Consider the following 16,594-nt stretch of genomic DNA (forward strand, 5'->3'; position numbering starts at 1 on the left):
TACAACACACACACACACACACACACACACACACACACACACACACACACACGAACTTTGAGTTATGTGCCTCCTGTTCTAATGAGATAAACAACATAACTCTCACGGGACTCTGCTCGCCTCTCCATAAGTGGAACTCCAGGGCTGAATGCATTGGCCCTGTAAAGGCACTCTGGTGCCAGCCGGCCTAGGGAGGAAGTCAAAGAAGTGGGGCAGGACCCCCCAGAAAGTTCTTCAGGCCATTTGCTTGTTGAGACAAGGTGGAGTCAAAGCAGACCTCAAAGGGAGGCCTGTTTCTAGTTTGGAGGCTGAAGAAGCAAAGAGAAGTATGGACATGCAGGGTGGGGGGTCTTGTCATGCACATGGGCATGGAGTCCAGACTCATCTAAGTCAGTTAACTCATAATAATTAATTGGCATTCGTACAAGGCTTCATGATTGTAAAGGGCTTTTTCTTGAATATAAGCTAATCCCTGTGACAGTCCTTGTACGGTAGGTGTTATTAATGCCCTTGCAAGTAAGGAAGACAGGCTCAGGAAGGTGTGATATTTTTCAAGATGACAGGGAATGGTGGTGTGAGGATTCATGTGCTAGTCTGACCGGGGAGCTTCTCCAATCCATTAAGGAAAGTGAAAGAATGAAATAAAAACTGTTCCCTCTTCTGGACATTCAAATTACTTACTAAAATGGACTCTCCCAGGAGAGTGGACCTGCAGGTACAAGCCGAGTGGCCCGAGGCTGCCTTCATGTTGCTGACCAACAAGTACAGTGGCTGCATTCTCAAAGACGACATAGGACCTGGAAAAATGTTGACAATTTGACCTCTTGTCACTTTGCTGGTCTGGACCAATTCCTTCTCACTCACCTGTTTTTGGTCAGGTTGGAAATACCAGGAAGAAGTCTATGGGGCAAGAAGGAGCCTGAGACACAGAGACTGCCATGTTGGGGTGGGTGCTGGGCTCAACTATGAGCCTACCTTCCGGGGTACCTCTTGGATGGCTTGGATGTGGGTAGATGAGTCTCCTGGAGTGTGGAATAACAGGTCATTCACTTCCTTCACTTCTGATTCTGGTTCAGCTTTGGTTGAATTTATTTGGTAAGTATTTCTTGATGTGCCTGCCAGGTACTGTGCAAAATGTTAGGGATACTCGAAATGGACATGCCATCCTGGATCTTATAAAACTGGTAGGGGAGACTGTTTAGTAAGCAGGCAATTAATGATGACACCTTGGGAAAACACCGGGAATCTTGGGATGTCACAGGGAAGGCCATTAAGCCAGCCTTAGTAGGTTAGAACATCCAAACAATAACTAGGTGATGCTTTAGACATCCATAAGTTCTTGGTCAGACATGGGAACAATCTATAAGGTTCTTAAAAACGAATTGCCCAATTTCCTCACCTACCTACGTTCAGATTGGGTAGGTCTGGCATGAATTGTGGGTGTTAGTGTTATAAGGAAATTCTTTAGGTGATTTTTGGTTTTAGCCTGGATTACAAACCAAGAACCTAAGATGAATGGAGATTGGTAGGACTAGTTCTGGGACATGGAAGAGCAGGTTGGCCCTTGTACTTGGCTTTTTGCTGTGGTCCTGGGGAGCACCAGCCCAAGAGCTGGCCAAAACTTTTGGAAGGGATCTAGAATTAGTGCACCTATTTAGGAATTACAGGGTCAGAGACGGACAGTATGGTCCTGGACTAAATCACCCCAGAAACATTAAGCTATTCCCACATTAAGCCTTCCCTCAAAGAGAGGTCAAAACTGGATCTCACGTGGGAAGAAGAGCAATCTTCATTTGATTCGTTTGGGCTTCTATAAATTGGCACAAGTCCAGTTCTCAGAGCTCAGGGAGTTCAGAGCTTTGAGATCTTTCTACTGTGCAGAAGCTCATGAAATTACCAACAAAATCAAGTATTAAGTGTTAGGATGATTCTTGGACACGACGAGCCTTTAGCTCATAACAGCAGAGATTTTTCAAGAGCCTCTAGGCTCCATCACCGTTAATGATTTCTAAGAATCAGAAGGGAAGGGGAAGGGACCGCCAACTTGTTCACAGCCTTGTGACCTGTGAGAGCAGCTTTGTGATTAAAAATAAAACAGCTCATAAAAAGAATTTGAAAATTTTGGTTCCTTTAGTGCTAGAATGGTTGCCTCTGCTTTGGAACCAAACAAATAAATGGGTAGTGATGACTAGTAAAAATGAAAAACGAATGAATGGGTATAGAGCAATAAAACTTTTGTTTATTTTCTCTGCAAAAGGTAAAACAAATAAGCCAGTTTCCCTCTTGACTTTTAAAGGCCCCCAAGAGCCAGACAAATGGGAATAGAATCCTGATGTTTTCTGAACCCCATGGTTAGAAGTTTAGGAAGTAACCCTTTCGTGTGAGGCTACCTGCATCTAACAGTTGTCACAGGTCACATTGATCCACAGAAGATGGAATTCAATTAAAGTAAAACTGGAATTCATTCATTCATTCAGGAGATATTTAGTTTGATTCTTCTGTGCATCAGGCAAAGATATTTAGTTTGATTCTTCTGTGCATCTAGTTCTAGGGATTCTGATGAGAACAAGACAAAGTCCCTGTCATCACCAGGCTTTTCACTTCAGCAGGGTGGGTTCGTTGGCTTGCTGGTTTGTTTTGGGGTGCATTAGGCAGTCTTTTTAGTCTGCAAATCACCTAACCAGTCTTAAGCTCTTCTTCCTCTCCCCTCAGCCTCTACCCTCTGTCCTTTTCTCTGAGAATAGACCATCTAGTGTGCGAAGTCCACGTTCCTCCGAGGCCTCTGGTTGCCACTCTATGTGTCAGTCATAGGAGCCACAAGAGTGTTGCCTGATGAGCAAGAAGACTCCTCATAGATTACTTGGCATGACCGATGATGCTGTTATGGAACTTTGGTGCCGAAGGTCAAATCTAGATGGTGACTCTTGTTGGGAGACAGCGTGTTGTATAAGCCCAACCACAGGACTCCTGCCCATTTCTTTCTGTAAGGCCCAGTCAGATGGGCAGGGATATACAGGTATGTTGGCTCTCTAGGCATGGAGCCTGGTCACCAGAGCAGGCTTATATTCTGATGGGGGTTGTAAAGGGCTCCTTTTGGCTTCAGTGAGCTGCCAACAGCTAGCAGTAGATAGAGGAAGCCAGTAGGTAGGAGATCTGGTCCCTCAATCCTGTTTCTTTGTAACGTTTTCCAATCTAGGCTGCCCATAGATAGGCAGACTGACTTCTGCTGCTCCACCTTGATGGGAACCTACTTGACCTGGACAGAGAGATAGTTGATGGGCAGTAGCTGGAGACCCACTGCTTTGGAAATACTGCAGTAAGGTTGAATCTGGAAAGGTCTGTCTTGTGGTCCGTAAGTCCCTTTGTTCTTCTCTTCAGGTCAGGAGAATAGAACCAGCTTCGGTAACAGTGTTGGCTCTTTTTGGCCTGGGCTTACTGAGACAGCACGGTGGAACACACACAGCAAGGGTCCTGGGGTCAGATCACCCAGATTCTGCCTCAGCTCTACCATCTACCAGCTGTGTGACCTTGACAAGTCACTTCACGTCTCTAGGCTTCAGCTTCCTCTCACTGTGAATGAGAGGATTAGACAGGGTGGAGCCTTTAACCTTTACACTGACTCTGTCCACAGGACTTGCCCCTGGTCAGCTGTACACATACCCTGCCCGCTGCTGGCGTAAGAAGAGAAGATTGCACCCGCCTGAGGACCCAAAGCTGCGGCTGCTGGAAATAAAACCTGGTCAGTACCCTCTGGATCTTGGCTGGGTCCATAACGGGAGAGGTGGGGAGCACTGGGCTGGCCCAGGACATGGGGGCTTTGCTCTTTTGTCTGTAGAGCGGAGTGTTCCAGGAGGGAGAACATGCCTGCATGGTGCTCAGAGGTGTGCCTGCTCTCGTGCATAAACATGTCCATGTGCCCGCCCTAGCCTCCCTCCCCTCTGGGTGTCTCATGTCTTCCGCTTCCTTTTGTCTCCCTCTTGCCATCTCAAGGGAATAAAGGAAGTAGGTACAGGGTGGGGACAGGCCCAGGATGAATTACTTTCCCAACAGAGCAGAAGGAATCGCAGTTCTTTGGGTTGGGTGATACCTTCCTGTGGTTTCAGGTTGCTGTGTACCCTCTCCCATCCTTACTGTGAACAAACTTCTGGAGCATCTAACAGAAAGGGGCCAGTCACTAAAAATAGAACCTATCTTGGACATGGAAATGGAAGAGTTTGAGTTCACAATTTGCATGTAGGTGATGCTGACAGATTTGTGGCCATGCAGAAGGAATTGGTTGGTTTTCTTGATGACCGATCTGTTATTGCATTTTTGACTAGATGGCTATCTTCAGACCTGTGTCTGGGTTGGAGCAAAGCCTAGTGATTGCCCCGAGGCTTAGCTGTAAGGGAACCTCTGGTTTTGGGGGTGCCTGGGAATGTGACTCAGAAAAGTGCTGTTGAGAGGAGCAAATGCAGAGCTAACACGTTCCCTCCCATTGCCGTCAAAGCTGTGCAGACCCAGCCTCTCTCCTGCCTTTCCACACTGACCCCTTGGCCTATGTTTTCTCTGTAAAATCTCTGCTTTTAATAATAGGTTCTATTTAACCCAAAATATCAAAAATAGTATCATTTCAGGATGTAATCAATATAAAAATTACGAATGTGATATTTTACCTTTTTGTGTGTTGTTTTTGAATTCCAGCGTGTATTTTGTACTTTCAGTACATTTCATTGTGGACTAGCCACATACCAAGTGCTCAGTTGCCACAAGGGATAGTGGTGCCCATTTTGGTCAGTGTGGTTCTAGAACTACACTCAAAATACGGTCTTGACCACCAGCCCGGGTATCACCCGGGAGCTTGGTAGAGATGTAGAATCTTGGGTCTCCCCCAGACCTGCTGAGTCAGAATCGGCATTTTCTCAAATCCTCAGGACTGCATATTCAGAATGTACATTGAGGTTTGAGAAACAGTGGTCTGGAAGACTCACAGTGACCAGACCACACGTCAGCGTGGCATGACTCCACATCGCCTCCATTTCTTTATTAAGCACAAACAAATGTTGGTATGAACAATTTACTTTGAAGGTGGGGGCTCCCTCCTTCCTTGTTCCAGATCCATTGGTCTTGGTGTCTTGGGAGTGGCATGGACGACTGATGAGGTACCGCAGTTTGATCCTTACCGAGACCAATTTAATTCCACCCCTTTCGGACCTTTGCAGTAGGTGCTATAGCGGGAGGCTGAGCCCATGCTGGGTTGGCTGTGTGGACCCTCAGGGAGAGTGTTATTCAGGTATTTGCCACTGGTTAGATGAGTCTCCGTGGTGTAGTACGTGAGCCCTCTGCATACATTTCCCCGTCTGTCAGTCGGCACAGTGTGGTACTTGGGATTCCGAGCTGGCCTCGCAGGTTCATCATGAAAATCAAACCAGCCCTATGTAGTAGTATTTGCCCTTTCAAACCCTTTTTATTAAACACTTTAAGAAATTTCAATAGGTAATACAGTTACATGTTTTGACATTCCAAAGATAAAAAGGATATATTATATGGTGGAAAATAAGGCTCTCTAAAGAGGCAGTCAGTGGCACCAGTTTTTTGAGATTCTTCAAGAGATAGTCTGTGCGCACACCAGCAATTACATCTATGTGACCTTCCCCTCCTCTTTTTACACAGCACAGCCACCTTGAATTTTGCCCTTTCCATTTAAAAATGTGCCTCAGGCATTGGCCATGTAAGTATATAAAGAGTTTCCTCATTCCTTTTTTTTTTTTACAGTTACACAATATTCCATTATATGAATGTATCACAACTTATTTAACCAGGCTGATCCCAATTTCTGTTTCTGATTTTTTCAATTTAACCAACGGTGCGGTGAATATTTAGCATATATATGAAGACATCTCACATGTAATTTGTTAGTGTAAAGGCTTTTATTATAAATGCTTGGCAGTAATTTTAAATTGTTAGTCTTTATTCGTTTTTGTCTTTATTATTGACATTTATATTAAATGTCTTTATTAAGAATACTTTATATCAGACTAATTGAATTGCCTATTATAGAATCAAAGATGTTTAGCACGGTAAAATACCTCGGGTATCATTAGTTCTAATTCCTTATTGTATTGAAGTCCAGACAGGTATTGAGACCCTAAAAGCCACACAGCAATTTCTCTGAGAAACAGCAGAGAATCCAGATTGCTTGATTTCTCTGTTCAATGCTTTTTCTGTTTGCTCGTGCTGCTGATAGGTATACTAACTTAAAGAAACTTTAACAAGGCCTTTTTCTTTGAAAACGTTATGTTTATAAAACATATATACATTAATTATTAAAATGTATCCAAGAGATAGTTGGAATTCTTTCAGTCATAAATGTCAGATGTTCAAATCAAACTAGCTTGGCAAACAAAGGGAAGTTGGTTCATATAACGGTAAATCCCAGAGTTGCCCTAGCTTCAGGTATGGCTGCATCCAGGGGCTCAAGCATTGCAGTGAGGGCTCTGTGTCTCTCCTTCCACCTCTAATACTCCCTTCTCATCGGGCAGGCAGATGGTCACTAGCAGCCCTAGCACTCGCCACACCCAGCAGAAAGACAAGTCCTCTTCAGTAGCTGTGGCAGAGAAGTCCCTGGAAAGACTGTGATTAGCTGGTGGAGTTTATGGCAGTCCTACCAACACTGCCACCAGGAGATGGGGTGCTCTGATTGAATTGTCATCATCGTCATTGTCGTCATCATCATCACCAGTGTCTGATCAGCACAGTGTAGTTTACAAAGCCCTTAACAAAGCATTTTCATTTATATCACTTCCTTTGGTCCTTACCACAGCCCTGGGAGGCAGGGAGGGAAGGAAAGAGTAAAAGCAGTATAAGTCCATTTTACAGGTCCGTGAAATCAGGTTGCAGACAAAGCTTAAGTTTACTATGCTGCTCTTGTATCCGAGAACCGATAGTCTCACTGTTAGTGGGTCTGAAACAAGAAGCTATACGTACGACTGTCTGGTCCTTCTGTCTGTAGGCGTTTGTATTGGGCGCACTGGCCTCACAGTGGCTGAATGTGGAGCAGAGCAGCTAAGGTCACAGCTGGCTTTGCACTTGCTCTGTCGTTGGGCCAGCCATGACATTTGTGGAGAGAGAAGGAAGAAGCCTAGGGCTCGCGGTTTACTGTATCAGGTGCTCACTAGCACATGGTGCATGCGTCTGTGATTATTTGAAAGGTTTCCTGGTTCTCTGCCTTCAGGCTTGGGGCTGAGGCTGAGGTGGCTGTTCCAGGTCTCAGGTGGTAAAGGACTAGCCTCTGGCATGGCCAAGGGTCCTGTGGGAGGACCCCTCTCTGGAAAGATAAACGCCAGCCTTGTTGAGGATGGTCCCTCCGAGGCATAGCCATATCCCCAGGTGGAGAAAAGATCCCCACTAAATTGAGCTCACCTGAGACAGGCTCATTCTCCAGGCCAGTGCCCAGGCTCTGAGAAACAACAGACAGCTCAGGGTGGGAATAAACAACTTTTCAAATGACAGAGCTGCTTCTCAGATTAATCTTCCCCGATGTGGGTAATCAGACCTACTACTGAGATTACTAAAAACAAAAACAAAACCTCAAAACTTTGGGCCAAATGTATGTCATGTCCATTTCCTGTCCTGAGTCTGTATCACTGGGCGTGGCCTAACTTTCAGGATGTACCACCACACCCGCTTGGGACTGCAGGTTGTGAATCAAGATGCCAGGGGAGTGCCCAAGAGTCAGTGGTGAGAAACGTCAGCCTTGGACCTCAAATCATCAGGGCCCATCGGGAGAACCTGAAGCTGCACAAAGAAATGTGTCACTCTCTTCCTAGAGGCAACACACACATGCATTTGAATTTTTCACATGAGCCAAAATTTCAGAAAAATGCCTTCTTTCAAGGCCTCAGCTGGCTCACAGGGTGCCTTGGAAGAGGGCGCCCCCTCTGGGTGGACATTTACAATACGATGCTCCTTCTGGTGAGTTAGTACAGCACAAGCTGGATCTCAGCCCCCTTTCCAGTGGCTCTGCCCTCATAATTTATAAAATGCACAGTTTCCAGATGAAAAGACCTTTTTCATTTTTTGGAATGTATCCCTGTTGACTGGGACAATATTTTTAAATGACTGTTTCTTATTTTCATTCCATTTGATTTGGGTTCAAAGAGAACTAGGTTTTTTGGTTGGTACTTTTGAGTGTGACTCAGGGTAGGTCATTGGTCAGAGTCCCTGGAGAACTTCAGGGACAACTTGCTACAAATCCCTAGTAGGTGGACGCAGTCACTTGGATGGACAGGGCCAACCTTCCCAGGGACGGAGGAGCAGTTGAAGGAAACAGAGATGGAGGGAGGAGAGGCTAGGGATCTGCTCTCTTACCCGATGTAGCGGAATTGGGGATAATAACCTTTTTGAAGATCACTGCATAGAACCTGTCAGTATTTAAAAAGTACATGCCCTTTGACCTAGAAATTCTGTTGATAAGAATTTATCCTATAAATAAATATATGTTTATCATAGTGTATAAGGTTGTCCATTGTGACATCATTCGTAACAAGAACAACACAGAATGGAAACAACCAGAAGGCCCATTGATAGGGGACTAGTTAAATACATAGTACATTCATGAAATGGAATACTATTTTGTCTTTTAAAGGAACGAGTAGAAAAAAATGGAAAGATATCCAAGGTATATTGTTAAGTAGAAAGAGAAAAAGCAGTTTGCACAATATTATGTCTCATACTCTTTGGACAAACCTTGCTGAAAGTCGATAATCAATTTGTTCATCCTTGACCGAATCTCTTTAAATTTATGGAAACTAGAAGACTGAATTGATGTTGAAAGAAAACCAACGAATGACCCAGCCAACTCTCGGCACCCCTCTACCACCCAGTCCTGTAATGCCCTCCCTGTTCTCTCTCTTCCCTCCCAGCCCCCTGGTGTGGGCTCTCCTGAGCGACCCTTGACAAGCTCCAGGAATCTAGTTATGTCTATGACTCTTGGAGACTCCTTGGTCAGGCTCCGTTAGCACCCTCATCTCAAGGGAGAGGGAGAGGAGTTCTCCTGATCTGTGAGAGGCAGGGGGTGCTGGCCTGGAGCAGAATTGTCTCAAGGCATGAGTTTCCTTCCATGTCAGACCCTTCCATGGATAATGAGATGCCACAAGCAATTTATCATGCCAACACTCAGCCTGTCCCTCCTGTCTTCCTTTGTGTCCCTGCCTGAGTCTAGCCAGTGGCGGGTAGCTTTCAGCAACAAAAGCCAGGATGTGATGGGGGTTAGAGTTGTCCTTGACCCCAGGTCTGCAGAGCCGAGAGCTCTGTCAGGAAACCAGGTCAGGGCAAGGGGAGGGAGGAGTGTACATTCAGGAATCTTGTGGGGTCTAGGCGAAGGTCTGAGGACAGGACTGCAGAACCATCCACTTCTGATTGAGCCCCCAAAGCACAGAGATCATCTGGGCTGAGTAGACATAGCAGGGTAGGGAGTGGGGAGCCAGATCGTGGCTGCTGTTCGGTTATTTGTTCCTGAGTTAAATTATACACCGATGGAGTACACCCCAGTCCTGCTGTCCTCATCCCATCTCTCACTGCGAATACACCATTTTGCCTATGTTTCTTTACTACTTGCTGAAAATAAAAATGTGTCCGTGTGGGGGTGGGATGGAGCTGAGAGCTGGGGAGAGCTCTTTGGAATTGGGAAGCATTCTCCATGTCCCTGGACTTCTCACGCCTAACATCACCCCTCCATTCAGTCTTGAATAAATATCTCGCAACCTCCTACTTGCCTGGGCGTCTGAAGGACAACACACACAACATTATTTCTCTCCACTGACTGACAATGGAGTTTAGTGTTCTCTGCAGCTTGCACTTGGCTGCAGAGGCTAATGCAAGCAAGGTGTTTCACGGCACAGCCATCACAATTCATGCAACATGAAGACTTGGGGAGGGGCCTGGTGCTAGAGAGCGGCCTCCCTTGGACCATTTCCCCAAGAATGGAGTTCTGTCCTTGCGAAGGGAGAGCCGAGCTGGCAGGAGAGAAAGGTGGATAGTAAATATCCACCAGAGGGCCCTGAAGCAGGACAGATGTTGGGCGAAAGCCAGCTGATTAGAAAAGAGGCCTTTAACTCACCCCCACTTTTATTTTATTTGAATGAAAAAAGAAAAAGGCTGCGAACAAACTTTTGCTTCTGTCCCCTCTGGATTAAATGTTTAGATCATCTGCTTAGATCAATTTAGCATCTTCCAACCCCGGACCTTTTGGTCTCCACAGTCTAGGGCAGACTTTATCTTTGTTTCAGAGGTTGGGACACCATGGCACTGAATTAGGAAGTTAATTTCCCAGGGGACATCAGCGGTGAAACCAAGGAAGGAACCCAAGGGGGAGACTGTTGGAACCGGCGCCATGTTGCTCCAGGACCCAACGAACATTCATCCTGGTGTTCTCAGACCAGGAGGGCTTTTACAATAGACGTTCATTCTGCCCCCGAAATGTACTTGAGGTCTTGTAAATCCCTCTGCTCCGAGACACTCGGGGAGCAGCACAGCTCTTTGCCACCCTTGCTGAATTCAAGGGTGATAGGGGGAGGGCAGCCAGGAATAGAATTCTGGTTCTTTTTCTTTCTCTCTCCACCTCTTTTTTTTGGCAGCCACTGAGTGACGGGATAAATGACCAGGGTAATCGCACCACACCACACATCGTTGGGGAAACATGAACAGTAGGGAAGGGACCCTGAGGAGACGGGAGCCTGGGGTGCCCCAAAGCAGAGGGTGCCATAGCCAGCCAACGACAAGTCACAGGGACCCTCAGAGGGGTGCCCACCCCCGCAAGCGGCGGTCCAGACAGAGAGCCTGTGTCCCGCTTGCTTAGGCAGGGCTAGGGAGGCCTGCTTTGCTCGCCTAGGGTGCTGTCCCTATTGCACTGAACTGCCAGAACTCTACAGATGGGAGCAGGCTGCGGCCAACTTCCCCAGCTTTTGAAAATCCTGCATCTTAATTAGTTCCCTACTGCTTTTGTACATGGCCCACATTTTAATAGTCTCCAGGCTTCTTCCACCATTTGCTCTCTGATGTTCTGCGTGATTTCTCTTCTCCTCAAGACAGTCCCCCCGACTCTTCCAGCACCCTCCCAGTCCGGGAACAACTTAAGGAACGCCGATGCGCCAAGCATGTAGCCGGAGATTGATGAGCCTGTCAGCTGGCTCCCTCTGCCCCCCCCCCGCCCCACCACCTCCTGTGTGCTCCTCTCAGGGATGAGCCAGGCGGGAGTGGGCGAGGTGGGGGGAGGCGAAGGAGGAGACCTGTGGAGCCCCTAGCCAGGTGTGAGCCAATGGACAATGTGACCTTCTCCTGGCCCACAGAGGAGTCTGGCTGTGTCCTTCTGAGGGGGAAGGACGCTCCGGCTCCCACCCCCATCTGTCAGTGCTTATCTGTCTCCGCGCGGGGGGTTGCCTGAGCTTGGTACGCTGGGAGAATGGATGCCTTCAAGTGCATCAGGGGGAAATGACCAGTCATTTATCTCTTTCCTGCAGTGTCAGAGCCTGCAGCCATCCATCCTGGAGGCCTGCAACAGCAGCTTCTTCAGCTCTTGTTGGCCTCACGAGGAGGAGAGCGGAGGAGAGGTGGGTAGGCCACTGCAGCCCCCGCTTCATGTCATGACTGTTTGATTTTTTTTTTTTCCTTACTGGCAGTCAGGGGAAAGGAGCTGGGTCTGGGGGACTGAGCTTGGGCCTCCTTGGCACTGCTTCTGTTCCACAGGAGTCTTAGAGCTCGGGCTGGCAAAGGAAATGGGCGGCAGCAGGGAGTCGGCCGGGCAGCATGCTGCGGTTTCCACGGTCATGTTTTGCAGGTGGACCCGGCCGAACCATGTTGAGGGCCTGGCTTGTAAGACTGAGGAATTGCCCTGTTATGCCACTGCCCGTTCACTTGTCTCTCTCTCCACTGGAAGATTCACACTTTGAGGGCAGGGGCCTACCTATTTTTTTTAATCTGTATTCCTAGCGTCCAGCACATAGTAGGTTTGCCACATAGTAGGTGGACAGTAAAGATTTATTAAAGGAAAAAAGAAAGGTTTCTGGTGTTCGATTTCAAGCTCGAAGAACGTGGCTTAGCTCGCATCACTCCCATTTTACAGATGAGGGAGACTGAGCCAGCGAGGAGGAGCATTTGGCAGCTGACCTGGCCTCATCCAGTTCCCAGCCTGGCCTATGGGGCCTGTCCCAGTTTTGCTGGTTTGCCTCTCTTTGATAAGCACTACAGCTGTGCTCTGCAGGAGAAAAGATACCAAACGGGGATCACAGGCCTGGGTTGAAGTTCAGATCCTTCCACCTACTGGCTGTGTGATTTTGGATAGTTATCTAACCACTCTGGCCTTTATTTTTTCGTTTGTAAAATGCGGCATGGCAGCGCAGGGTTATTCCAAGAGTCACGTGGGATGGTGGAGCTGAGGACTTGGCAAGCGTGAGGAGGCGCTGTGACGCCCCCTCTGTGCTGCACTCCTGGGTTGGCTGAGGGGATCTCTGCCAATACTGTCCCTGTCCCCAGCACCAGCGGTGCACGATGCACCCTTCACAGGCAGCTTACTGCCCGGCTGGGTGTGTGCCACCTAGCTCAGAATGGGGACACATGCTGCCTTAGAGTCTTTTCAGAACCCCAAGTCTGGTCTCTTCTACATTGAGGAGAGAAAACCTGGCATCTGGCTGTGGGACCCACCTTTACCAGAACCACAGCTTGCACAAGCTCCCCTGTGTCCCACAACTCAGCCCTCCGGTGTATGTTGCCCAGGGCAGAGATAAACTGGGAAGGCTTCCTCTCTGCCTTTGTTAACATCATAGTATGCTAGGCTGGCCAGTCTGGCTGGGTCTTTTCTGCTGCCCTTGGCATAGGCTGGTCCACCTCCTTCTAGAAAACCATTTCTCTGTGGACTCACTCCACTGGTATGGCTGTATACTTTTGCTCTGTAACACTGGCCTCTCTTTAGCACCTGGCCTCTGTCCTGTTCACTTTGTTGGGGATGCCCCCTGCTCAGGGGCCAGGGGACTGCTCTCCAATACGTGCTGCCTCCTGCATGTATCTGAAGACCAAGATGTAAGTGCCATGAGGGTAGGGCTTGTCTGTATCATGCACAGCCCTCTCCTAAACACCAGGCTGAGCTCACTGGTGGGGTTCCACATAAAGTATTATATTAACTTCTATTTGGTTTCCCCACTTCTGCCCTCATTGTCTTTCAGTTGTTTTCAGAGTGATCCCGTTAAAATACAGGCATCATCATGTCACTCTTTGCTCGAAACCTCCAGTGGCTTCTGATCGCACTCAGAGCGATCAGAAGCCAACATTTTCACAATGGCCACACGGCCCTTCACAGCCCCTGTAACTCTGAACTGGGTTCCTCCTCTTCCCACTGGCTCACCATGCTCCAGGCAGATGGGCCTTTGCAGGAATGGCTTCTCTGCCTGGAATGTTTATTTTATGCATTGTTTCTCTCCTACTAGTAATATCAACGAGGCAGGGGTTTTTGTCCCTTTTGTTCATAGCTCTGTCCCCAGCACCTAGAATAGAGCTTGGCACATAGTAAGTGCTTAATAATTATTTGTCAAGTAAATGAATAGAGCAAGGCATCTTTCATGTGGTTCTGCTGCGATTTCCAAATCTGCAGGACAGTGCCCACCCTAGAAACGAAGCAGGGCCTAGCATCTAGGCCTTTGAACTGTGCCTCGTCTGCAGCCTCATCTATGCTCTGGACTCAGCCTCTTTGCCTCCATTCTCCCTGGGCCCATGCCCAGGCTGGAGGAAGCTGTACCTCACCATCCCTCCTGGTCTGAGAGTGTCAGAGGTTGAGGAGTTTGCCAAGAAGTGCAAGAAGAGGGAAACTCATATTGAAGGGAGCTCATATTGAGTACCCCTACCCCGCTTTGTACCCGGCACTCTGTAGTATCCATGATCTCATCTGGCCCCATAATAACACCGGGAAGTGGGTTTTGTTCTCACAGTTCTATGGATGAGGAGATCAAGACCAAGTGTGTGTTTAGGGCACTAAAGCTGACACTTCACTCCAGTTATCTCTGTTCCCTTGAACTATTTTACCACTCAATCCATTCCCATCATCCTCCCCCTCCCTACCATCCTGTTAAGCTGCATCTGCTTGGTCTGCTGGCCAGCCCAGTGGTGATCTTCCTTTAGCAGTGTGGGTGTGTTTGCGTCTCGGGGGTGGGGGAAAGCTCGTCTGTGGTTCTGACCTCTGTGTCACCTTATGGGTGGGCGGGTAGGCACAGCAGGGTGTGGGAACCAGAGGCCATTTGGAGCCATGATGAACGCTCTTGGAGCTCATCAGTGGGATTCTGAAACAAGTAGTAACAAGATCCTGTAGGGTGCCACCTGGGTAATGGGTCCTCAGTGTGAACCTTACCTATTTTGAGCATTGTGAATCACAGAACGGAGAGTCAAATGCATCCAATAATGTGGCACCCCTGAGAAATGAGCAGACGGATTCCTGGGCCTGTCACCATCTCAGGAAATCAGGGCTTTGGTCCTCCCAGTCTCTCCCTTGTGGAGTGAGAGATAACAATATCCCTCCCCCCCATCCCCACCCCATTTCCCTCCCTATGATTCCAAGAGTCTGATGGGGATCAATGAAATAATGATTCTTAAGCTCCTTGCCCCTTGGTGTAAGTTGATGTATAAATCCAAGGCAATGTGAGAAGTTTAATTCTTCAAAACAATAAGCACCAGAGAGAAAACCGCACATTGGTATTTTTAAAGAAAAACTGGAGGCAGGTAAAAAAAAGAAAAAAAAAGTGTGAGCATTTATGATATAGCAGAAGGATTGTCTGCCATTGTCTGTGGGATTTCTCCCTCCCTTTTGCACCATAACTCTATCTCCAGGCCCCTGCGTCACAGAGCCCGTGATGGATGGACGGATGGATGTGCCTTGTCGGGGTGTTTCACCGCAATTTCCCTTGGGGGAGTCTGTCTGTTGGCAGAGCACAGCCTCCCGAAAGATGGTATCTCTTGCAAACTCGACAGCTAACAGACAGCTCCTCTCTTTGTATATTTCCCCAAAGAAGAACTGTCTTAATCTGTTTTTTATATGGCATATTTTATTATAATCCATATATGACTTGCAGGTTCCCAGTCCACCGTCCTGAGCCAAAAAACACATGAGGAGTCAGAGGCTCCATGAGCCTGTGACATCCAGGCGTTTGCATTTTTAAATGACCTGGGATTTAATTACTCACTGTGTTCCCATGTTGCACTTTCGGGCTCATTTTGCCTGCATCCTGTTAATGAGCTCAGTGGCTCCGACAACCCAGTGGAAGCTATGCTTTTGGTGCATTGGGTGGCAGACTTGGGGCACCTGAGTCCAAAGCCTGTGGCTTTGATCTCCATCCAGGAGGATGCTGCCCTGTCCACCCTATTCATAGCCCTAGGAAGAAGCAAGCCACTGCTCTTCACTGATGATTTTCTTTCTTTTTTTTTCCCCTTTGCTTTTATTTGTGCTTTTTTTTTCTTCCTTCCTTCCTTCCTTTCTTTTTAAAAAAAGTCTTTCTATGCTTCAATCCTTGTTTGTCTAAGAGGTTTTTTTCTTATTTGGAAACCGATTTGCTTCGGTTTGCACAGAAGCTGTCTCTGGTGTGATGGATCGTGCTGGAAGTCACCCAAGGAGTATCTCTGTTCCCAATTAGAAGTGGAGGCAGAGCTGCTTACGGGGGCCCAGGGAGGCAGCTGGCTTGGGTGACAGCTGCTGCTGCTCTGGAGAGAGTAACGATCCGTGGGTTTATAACCATGTGTATAAAATCAGGCTAATTTAAAGATGAATTATGTGTGTGTTTTGGACCATTTTCTTTTAATGTTAAAGGTTTGATGACTCCCGTCAGGTTATGTGGTCCCCAAATTTGTGCGAGGTTCAAAATGAGTCCACTTTTAAAGAATTACTAAATCCGACATCCAGATGAGATGTATTAGAGTAGAACTGAATCAATGAAACCCCTTGGAGCTCAATAAGAAGCGTGTCTAGGATATATATTGTACAAGAGTTTGAACCTGTTACCTTCTTTTTCCTTTCACTCTGGGACCTGCTGTGGTTAGGAACCAGAGAACGCACCCTGTGCTGGTTTGTTGAGAGGGCACTGGTTAGCCTGTTACTCTGACCATGCAAGCCTTACCCATAGTGCTTCGAAACTAGGGTTTGCCAGTGGTCAATGACTATGCTGTCCTGGAATGGCGCTTGGCCGAGTATTAAGCAGGCAACATTTCGAACCATATTTAACGTCCTTCCATTTTTTTTGGAAGCAAAATCATAGTGAACATTACTTTCAGTGCTGTAAACCTGCACTAATACAACGGCCGCTAGCTACATTTGGCTATGGAATACTTGAAATGTGGCTGATCTGAATTGAGATGTGCTTACTAAAAGTGTAAAAGGCACGCCAGATTTTGAAGACTTAATGCAAATAAAAGAATGGAAAATATTACATTAATATGTTTTATATTGATTGCATGTTGAAATGATAATATTTTGGATATATTGGGTTAGAGAAAACATATTATTAAAATTGGTTGCACCTGTTTCTCTTTTTAATCTGTGGCTTCTAGAAAGTTTAAAGTTATCTAAGTAGCTTGCATTATATTT

The 16,594-nt window shown here is 47.2% G+C and overlaps 1 protein-coding gene across 1 annotated transcript in view; it reads left to right on the plus strand.

Moving 5' to 3' along the window:
• Positions 1 to 16,594, plus strand: part of DPF3 (double PHD fingers 3) — a 204,006-nt gene that overhangs the window by 124,115 nt on the left and 63,297 nt on the right. The window contains exon 3 of the mRNA XM_011370920.2: positions 3,632 to 3,739. Coding sequence (XP_011369222.1) covers positions 3,632 to 3,739 — 108 coding nt within the window. The remainder of the gene's footprint in view (positions 1 to 3,631; positions 3,740 to 16,594) is intronic.

The sequence above is a fragment of the Pteropus vampyrus genome, unplaced genomic scaffold, assembly GCF_000151845.1.
Source record: "Pteropus vampyrus isolate Shadow unplaced genomic scaffold, Pvam_2.0 Scaffold177, whole genome shotgun sequence".
In the NCBI taxonomy this organism is placed as follows: Eukaryota; Metazoa; Chordata; class Mammalia; order Chiroptera; family Pteropodidae; genus Pteropus; species Pteropus vampyrus.